The sequence below is a fragment of the Ranitomeya variabilis genome, chromosome 5, assembly GCF_051348905.1.
Source record: "Ranitomeya variabilis isolate aRanVar5 chromosome 5, aRanVar5.hap1, whole genome shotgun sequence".
Lineage (NCBI taxonomy): Eukaryota > Metazoa > Chordata > Amphibia > Anura > Dendrobatidae > Ranitomeya > Ranitomeya variabilis.
In genome coordinates this window covers 169458409-169467828 of record NC_135236.1, presented here as the reverse complement: position 1 = coordinate 169467828, position 9420 = coordinate 169458409, and the positions used below count along the sequence as shown (strand labels likewise).

Genomic DNA, 9420 nt, shown 5'->3' with positions numbered 1-9420 from the left:
TGCTGCGTGCACTCCGTTGTGGAGCGTGCGGCTCCATGTATTGGTATGTGGGTGCACACTCTGCTCCAGAGTGCAGGCGGCACGGCCGGGGATTACCATCCAACACTCGCCCGTATCTCACGTGTGTGTGTGTATGTGTGCCCCCCGTCCAACAGGAGGACTGGGTGGGTTTAATCACACATACTGGACACAGAGACGTGTAAAATAGAGACGTAACGACATTCCCCCCGAAAAATTGTTACTTACCGCAAGGTGATGAGCAGCCTTTCCTGTTAAATGGGGTGCCAGGATGGTAAGCAGTCTGTCAAATGCCATAATTGGTAGCCGACAAAAAGAGATAAATTTTTCCGGATATCTGAAAATTGAAAAAGAAACAAAAAAAAGGGTTACTTCACAAGTATTGTTAGCAAAAAAAGGTAAATTTGTCATTCAATATATTTCTACTTACCTCCTCAAATCATTGTACAGCACATAAAAGTGCCCCTTCTCTGTTCGCTCTGCTAAAAGCGGGTGTACCCACATCCTTTTCTGCGCACGTCTTCTCTGCCGCCGCTGCCTCTAAAATAAAAAAAATATATATATTTTGTAAAACACAACAATGAGAAAAAAATATCAAACATGCCTGGAAAGCAATGCGGATTATGTAAGGGTACGTGTCCACGTTCAGGATGGCCATCGTTATCGTTGGAGCGCCAAAGCCGCTATGTGCAAAGCCCCGCCCCCTTCTGGGACGCAATGATGCCAGATGTGTTCCTTGTACAAATCCAGCATCATCGCACCCCACGCATAGGGCCCTGTTTTTCCTTGCGGAGCCGCAGCTTCTCAACAAGGAACACGGACATGCTGTGATCATAAAAGACGCGCAGCATGTCCGGAGTCGCAGGGCTGACGGATGACACACAGTGGACACGTGATTTCATTAAATCCCCTCCACTATGCTGTTACATGTGGACGCTGCATGTTTGGCGCTGCGGCCACACGCAGCGCCAAACACACAGCGTTTCCAGAACGTGGACATGTACCCATAACCCAATATATAAAACAAACAGACATCTGCTTACCTGACGTGCATGTCGATTCAGAATTAGAAGCATCAACCCCAGGATCGCAATCCGGTGTGGCGTGCGGAGCTGGATCCGCGGGCTGTCATCTGGCCTACGCTCAGCACGTCCACTCATTTTGATGTGTAAGTTCCAAAATGGAGGATGGAAGAAGAAAAGGGTTGGACAAGGAAATGACATCGTTTCTTTTTTTTTTTTTCCCCACTGCAGTTAAAAGCTTTATTTGTGTCAAACACAGACAATCTGCAGAGAAAACTGCATCAAAAACCGCATCAAAAACCGCATCCAAAAACGCACCAAAAACGCACCTGCGTTTTCTGCCAAGAGCTGCGGTTTTAGTCCTGAAAAAAAAGGATTGAAATCAGGAACGTGTGAACATACCCTAACTGTGTTATTTCCCGCAGAAACGAGTCCTGGCTGGAAGAAATTATGGTGGTCTGTGCTGGATGAAAGATGAAGGACTTCACCTAGAGACATCACTGGTGAGTCAGTGTTACCTATACACTGACACTATACACTGTATACTATATACAGAGGTCCTGTGTATAATGTCACCAGTGATCTCTGTATTACCTCTACACAGACACTGCATACTAAGTACAGATCTCCTGTGAATACTGGCACTGATGGTGATAGTATTGTGTTCTTTTTTTTTATTACTGATCTCAGTATTGTAGTATTCATTCACTATGTGGTGGTAATATGTGGTCTGGAAATGGTGTTGTGGTATTTGTCCCTTGTATGTGCTATTTGGTCACCAAGTGGTGGTAATATGTGGTCTTGACATGGTGCGGTGGTATTTGTTCCTTGTATGTGATATTATTCGATCACTGTGGTTGTAATTTGTGGTCTGGTCATGGTGCGGTGGTATTTATTCCTTGTATGTGATATTGGTCATTTTAAAAATTGAAAAATAAATCCAAATATACCTAAATTGTATTGGATATTTTAATAAATATTTAATAGGTTACAGTAGAGTAGGGCCCGGCCATTTTTCTGGAATAATCTGGTTCAGGTATCACATGACCCCCGTCACATGACCCCCCGTCACATGACCCCCGTCACATGACCCCCGTCATATGACCCCCATCACATGACCGGGGGGGGCCCACAGTGTCTGAACAGCCCAGGGCCCTGGCTACCCTTAATCCACCCCTGGTCACGTCCCCCCAGACCCACCAGCAGTTTTGTCTGCATATGTAAATAACCTGCTAACAGTCCCTGTATTACATTACACACATAAGCAGATCTTTAAAAAAAATATTTCTACACTCCGTTTATGATATGTAAATGAGGACTTTGACTAGTCGATGTGGCGTTAGTGTCCCCAGACTAGCCGCTCACTTAGATGTTATCACGCTCCTGTGGGTGTGATAACATAACTTACAAGCGCCGACATCATCGCAAGTGCCATACTTACCTCGCGCATGCGCACGGCTTCTTCCCCTCGCATCATGGATCATCTGAGGCCGGGTGTTGTACACGTCCCGGCTTCAGATGATGTGAGAGTAAGAAGCCGCACATTACACTTGCGATTAACCGTGGGCAAGCATTTGACTATCAGAAATAGCCAAGTTGAGCCAAGAGCAAACATAGTAGCGGTGATTTTCTCTTTATTGATTCTCTGTTCCAACCATATGATATATCAAATATCCACCTATTATACCTAGAACCTGGAGACCCCTATTAAAGGGGTTGTCTGGTCCAAATCAATAAGTCTGCAGCCTCTCTGCGTGGCTGCAGATTTATGAATTCCCTGAGGGCACGCACTGTACTTTGCGGGGAATCGCCATTTTCTGAGTCTGGCCCCGAGGGTATGTATGAGTTATACATATTCCTGGGCAGTGGGTGTGGCCTCGCTACATACATTTGTATAAATGGAGGCCGCGGCCCAACTAGTGATATGGTTGCCCAGCCGGTGTGGCTGGCTAGAGGGTGTGGCCTTGCCCTATATAAGTACATGGAGCTAGGCCGCGTGCAGAAGGTCTGTTCCTGGGAATATGTACAACCGATATATACCCTCTGGTCCTGGCTCAGAAACCAGCAAATCTCTGTAGCGCACAGTGCATGCGCTAGGGGGATTCATAAGTCTGCAGTCACACAGAATCACTGCAGACTTATCGATTTGGACCAGACAACCCTTTTAGTGTATCATACAGGGTGCAGAGCATATGTACCAGTTTCCTAGCACTTTGCTGCTGAAATCTCAAGATCTGTCACAATATATTGAATCTTTCCAGACGGCAGCATGTCAATTTCTCTCGTGGAGACGCAAGTCTCCGCAACAGAAATATCACCCATACAATGTATTGGATACAAAGAATTCGCACGGTTCAGTGATCACCTGCGTTCAATAGACGACAGCACTTTGGCGCAGCGGACATGTGCTGCATCTAAAACGCTGCTACTTCTGGATCGTGGGCACATAGCCTAAAACACAAGTGCCGACCTTAGAAACATTGTCCTGTATTCTCAGACGGAAACACTGCAATCATGCAAGCAGATACAGATTTGACAGACATAAATCTGAAAATAGCATTATTGCTATGGACACTATGGATTTTAGATCATTTATTTAAAAAGTGTTTTACTCAGAAAATAGTTTCCATCAAAGCAAACTCCTTCCGAATTGACATTGACTGATATTAAATGTCATCAATCTTTCAGGTTGACTAGTTTCCAGTGTGTAATTTCTGGCTGAGTCTGGAGTTTGGTGATTTTTCTATCTTGTTGTTCCTCTATGGTTTGGCGAAGTTTCTTTAGCTTCCTTAGAAGGTCCCCATTGTGATGCAGGAGCTCCGACTGGACTCTCTGTGCTTCCATCTGCTGCTTTTCTGCCGCTTCCACGTCCATTTTTGTGCTTTTCAGTTCTTTTTCTAGCACTTTGTACCTTCAACGTAAAACCAGCAAGATATGAGAGGACTTTACTATAAGATGCGGTAGGAAGTGCATAGGTAACAATGTGCCTAGTAGCCCCGGTACCTGAGGTGGCTGAAACCCCTTCAGGCACAGGAGACGATATTATAATTCTGGAGGTCTTTTTAGCAGCTTTTGCATTGGGGAACAAGTTTCAAGTTACAGAGCGACTATAAAGAATTAATTAGCTTTAGCGGCTTTCCATGGACTAGGAAGGAAGGATGTGCATTTTTTTTCTGCTTTTTTGTTGCATTTTTTTCACCACCCATAAAAAGAAATGAGAAAGTGCAAAAACACTGTAAAAAACGCAGCATTTCTGAAGCATTTTTTGCAGCATCTGTGGTGAATAAAGTTATGGTAACTTTAATAACATACACGGAAGATAAATCACACATGTAATGCTCCTGAAAATCTCAACAAAAAACGCAGAGAAAAAAACCCACATATATTTGCTGTGTTTTATATGCAGAAGAGTGAAGATTTTGGCTGCAGAAAGAAAACTCCGCAAAAACGCTGTGTTAACATACCCTAACTTTAGTTTCTAAAGCCTAATGGTGGGCCAGTTTCTTCTCTTTTCCCCAAAGGCAATGATCACACATTTTGTATTTTGTCAGTATTTTACCTCAGTGTTTGTAAGCCAAAACCAGGAGAGGATTATAAATACAGGAGTGGTGATGTGCTTCTATAGTTTTCCTTTGATTGTTCCACTTCTGGTTTTGGCTTACAAATACTGAGGTATAATACTGACCAAATACTGAACATGGCCTAACGGTGAGAGCTCTGAATCCCCACAATATGTTCATCACCACCTTGTCAGATAAAGATGTGTCATATTCTCCATTACTGCACTAAGGCTTAAAGCTTCCTGCCGGTAACCTCTTCTTAATTCCTCTTCAAGAACATCCACCTTACTTTGATGGACTCCGGCTTTCCATATCTTCCCATTAAATGGAACATAGTCTAGGTAAGAAATGGTGCAGAACATGAATATGATATAAGTGAAAGAATAACATATACAGAAAGAAACAAACCTCTTGGGGGCAATACGTAAGGATGTGACAGCTACATGACTTCTGACATCAATAATTTCACTTTTCAGCTTCAATCAGTTGAAGGGGTCAAATAATAAAAGGAGTATGCCTACATCTGTATTTGTTAGGCTTCATTCACACAACAGTTTTTTTGGCCATAGCCTTGTCAATGAAAAAACTGACAGTACTCGGGAGCAATGTTTTTTAATAAGGATGTTCAGGAAAAACGTATTTAGGATGAGATTCGCCCATTGAAGTCTATTTGTGCACAAAAAAAAACAGATTCCATACAGATGAAACACTTAGCATCCAATTTTTATGGATACATTGCGATTAATTCTAACATATAAATCCCCTTAAAAAAACAATTTCTTAGATATACACTCACCGGCCACTTTATTAGGTACACCATGCTAGTAACGGGTTGGACCCCCTTTTGCCTTCAGAACTGCCTCAATTCTTCGTGGCATAGATTCAACAAGGTGCTGGAAGCATTCCTCAGAGATTTTGGTCCATATTGACATGATGGCATCACACAGTTGCCGCAGATTTGTCGGCTGCACATCCCAAAGATGCTCCATACAAGGCAGGATGGATCCATGCTTTCATGTTGTTTACGCCAAATTCTGACCCTACCATCCGAATGTCGCAGCAGAAATCGAGACTCATCAGACCAAGCAACGTTTTTCCAATCTTCTACTGTCCAATTTCGATGAGCTTGTACAAATTGTAGCCTCAGTTTCCTGTTCTTAGATGAAAGGAGTGGTACCCGGTGTGGTCTTCTGCTGCTGTAGCCCATCTGCCTCAAAGTTCGACGCACTGTGCGTTCAGAGATGCTCTTAGGCCTACCTTGGTTGTAACGGGTGGCGATTTGAGTCACTGTTGCCTTTCTATCAGCTCGAACCAGTCTGCCCATTCTCCTCTGACCTCTGGCATCAACAAGGCATTTCCGCCCACAGAACTGCCGCTCACTGGATTTTTTTTCTTTTTCGGACCATTCTCTGTAAACCCTAGAGATGGTTGTGCGTGAAAATCCCAGTAGATCAGCAGTTTCTGAAATACTCAGACCAGCCCTTCTGGCACCAACAACCATGCCACGTTCAAAGGCACTCAAATCACCTTTCTTCCCCATACTGATGCTCGGTTTGAACTGCAGGAGATTGTCTTGACCATGTCTACATGCCTAAATGCACTGAGTTGCCGCCATGCGATTGGCTGATTAGAAATTAAGTGTTAACAAGAAGTTGGACAGGTGTACCTAATAAAGTGGCCGGTGAGTGTACATTAAAAACTATACATCAGAAACAAAACGGTAAAGACAGACAATGCGTAATAAAGAAAAGCCCAGTAAAGAGCAAAGAAAATGGCACTTAGATGATACAGCTCTATATGATACCAGGCAAAAAAACGGTCACTATAAATACCCTACAACCCTTATAGGGGCCCCCACAACACTGTGTAATGTGGCACGGATGTAGCCGTGGGCGAGGGACATTTGTGTCTATGCCCCGGCACAATACAGGAAAATGGGGGTCCTGGCTGGGTGTATGGACCCTAGCTATTGGAGAGCTATGCCCTTGCAGTGACTTCGGATGGCCAAGACTAGGTGTTATGAAATTCAATGAGGGAGACCACCACCTAAAAAATAAATGGTCTTTTCCTAAACAAAAATGTGGGGAGCTGCATGTACAAGGGGATAGCGCTTACAAAACTTCATGGACATTTCCCTTAAAATATAGAACATCTTCATACACATTCTGTTACTTCATGAGCTCATTCCGCTTACCGTCCATTAGCCTCTCTAGCTTCACTATCAGCCAGCACAGCACTTCAGGAGCTTCCCTAGTCTCCAAAAACAGCACCACTAAACAATAAGCGGGAGTCCTATTTTTCAACCACTGATCCCCTGTCCTTTTCCTCTTAGGAAAGATACTTGTGTCATTATGGCCACTACTTAGCTTCTCTGCTTTTCTTGCTCTGGATCATGCTATCTGTTGCCTCAGTCTCTGCTCACGTTAGGGAAGGGAGGCGGGGACAAATGGTGTGGTCACTCCAGGCCCTGAGCTCGGAGGGGTCCACCTGGAGCTTTGCTACTTTTAACTGTATCAGCATGCACAGGGCAGCAATACAGTTATGCTCTATGGCAGAGAAGGGAGACACAATCTCCCTGCACTGTCATGCAGCCGCCATGTGGCCCGTGAGTTAAGGAGGCCCGATGCCAGCGCCGGCACAAGGCCCCCTGCACGTCATCACAAGTTCAACTGTATCTGCATCCTGGATACAGTTGAACTGTTATACTGTATAGAGGACAATGTGGAGCACATTATACTGTAAGGGGGATTATGGGAAGTGCATTATACTGTATGGAGGATTGTGGGGAGTGCACTATACCAAATGGAGGACTATGGTAAGTGCATTATACTATATGGAGGAATGTGGGGAGTGTATTATACTGTCTGGAGGACTATGGGAGTGCATTATTCTATATAAAGGTCTGTGGGGTGCATTCTACTATATGTAAGGCTATGTAGGGGCAATTATAATATTTGGAGGGCTATGTGGGAGCCTTTATACTTTTTGCAAGCAATTATAAAGTGTGAAGGTTTGTGTGGGGTCCATTATACAGTGTGGAGAGGTGTGAGGCCATTATACTGTTTGTAGGTGCTTTATAATGCGTGGAGGGTTGTGTGGGAATCACAGTTGTGGAATCATACTGTGTTGGAGTAACTATACTTTTCCTTGTGAGTTGAAGGGTGGAGTAAAATAGGGTCATCATACTACTGCATGTGGAGGGTAATGTGGAGGAATTCACTGTGGCGGTATCTTACAGTCTGACGGACTCCTTTTAGCAGGGAAAGAACAGCATAGCTCTTTATAATGTATAGTAGCTGTTCTGGGTACTGCAGCTCAAATCTTATTCACTTCAATAGGAGGTGAGCTGCAGCACCTAGGAAACAGTCGACAGGCTTGTGTGATACCTGAGTGACCTCCAAGGATACTAAGGTGGGGTAATCAATATGTTAAGCATAGAAAAGCCATCTAAGGTTTAAATTAGCTTTACCCAGAGCCAGTAAGGCCTCTGATCTTACATGGATATTGGGACTATAAGCCCGGGGTCACACTTTCGAGTTCAATGCGAGAAACTCGCACGAGTCTCTCGCATCAAGTCCTGGCACTGCCTCCGGTACTTGGGACTGGAGTTTGTGGCTGTATGTATTTCTATGCAGCCGCACGCTCCGGTCCCGAGTGCCGGCGGCAGTGCCGGGACTTGATACGAGAGACTCGTGCGAGTTTCTCGCATTGAACTCGCAAGTGTGACCCCGGTCTAAAACATTCACACCACTAATCTAATCCAATTATGGATTAATTCTCTGAGCTCAGTTTGTTTATAGAAATGCCCATATATTATCCCATGCCTCTGTGTTTTTTGTGTATATATTTATGTTTCTTTGATGTCTCTAAGGCTTGCTTTGTAACATAATCTATTTTATTTTTGTTAGCCATTAAAGGTTATTATCTACAAGATTATTTTCTTGTTTTTTTTCCCACTGAGAGCAATCCTAGATTTAACCTGTAACATTTACCTGTACTGTGAGGACTGAAGACAGCAAGTTGTTCGCTATAGCGAGACTTCATCATTGCTAAAACAAGAAATAGACGTGTTGTTAGACTACAGACTCCTAGAAATATAACAGTTCACACTGTGCATCTAGATAAGTAGCATGGAAATAAAGCTTGCCTCCTCTAACAATGGGGGTTTTATTTTTCAATATGTCCTTGTATGTTTTTGATCAGTTACATCACTTTTATGTCTATGTACTGTCTGAGCAAAGAGGAAATATTGACAAGTCCATATATCATAAAAAAAATTACATGGGGTGTGTCCTTACTTTTTCACATGACTGTATCTGTCCAAGGAAAGTAGTGGTAGTGTGCAATGCTGACAACTGCAGGGTATACAATCTACAGTAAAATTCATTTAACCCATTAAACGTAGCAAAGGATTTAGCGAAACAGTTAAGAAATGCTGCTACTCACGGACTAGTTGCAGGACTCGGCCAGTGTCTGTCTGATGGTGGACGGTATGTAGTGAGATGTTAATGGGAACAGCTTTAGTTGCTAAGTCACTGGAGTACACAGAGGGAGAGGACGCAGGGAAGGGTAGTCATTAGTCATCCAGGTATAATTAGTTACTAAGATTATTGCTAACCAGGGCAGGATGCAAATCATGTTATGTTTTACAGATTGCATTGATGTGTACATATACAGTATATACCCTAAATGCACAGGATGATTTACATCTAAACAGAGGCATAGCTAGGGGTTCAACTTCAGGATAGGGGGGCGCGGGGTGGGGTGAAACATCTGAGTGGGCATGTTTATACAGTAATTACCATGGCGCACCTTTATTT

The 9420-nt window shown here is 43.6% G+C and overlaps 1 protein-coding gene and 1 long non-coding RNA gene across 2 annotated transcripts; both read right to left on the bottom strand.

Annotated features, from left to right (window-relative positions):
* Positions 1 to 283: 283 nt before the first annotated feature.
* LOC143773511 (uncharacterized) lies at positions 284 to 1441 on the bottom strand. Its single transcript, XR_013215212.1, has 3 exons — positions 1062 to 1441; positions 449 to 558; positions 284 to 355 (listed from the first exon to the last, which is right to left on the bottom strand). It is a non-coding gene; the product is annotated as an uncharacterized LOC143773511 (long non-coding RNA).
* A 1214-nt stretch (positions 1442 to 2655) lies between these two features.
* On the bottom strand, positions 2656 to 9155 carry LOC143773510 (uncharacterized). Its single transcript, XM_077260929.1, has 4 exons — positions 9047 to 9155; positions 8593 to 8649; positions 4787 to 4937; positions 2656 to 3951 (listed from the first exon to the last, which is right to left on the bottom strand). The coding sequence occupies exons 2-4, from the start codon at positions 8645 to 8647 to the stop codon at positions 3717 to 3719; spliced, it is 441 nt and encodes a 146-aa protein (XP_077117044.1). The 5' UTR covers positions 8648 to 8649; positions 9047 to 9155; the 3' UTR covers positions 2656 to 3716.
* Positions 9156 to 9420: the final 265 nt, after the last annotated feature.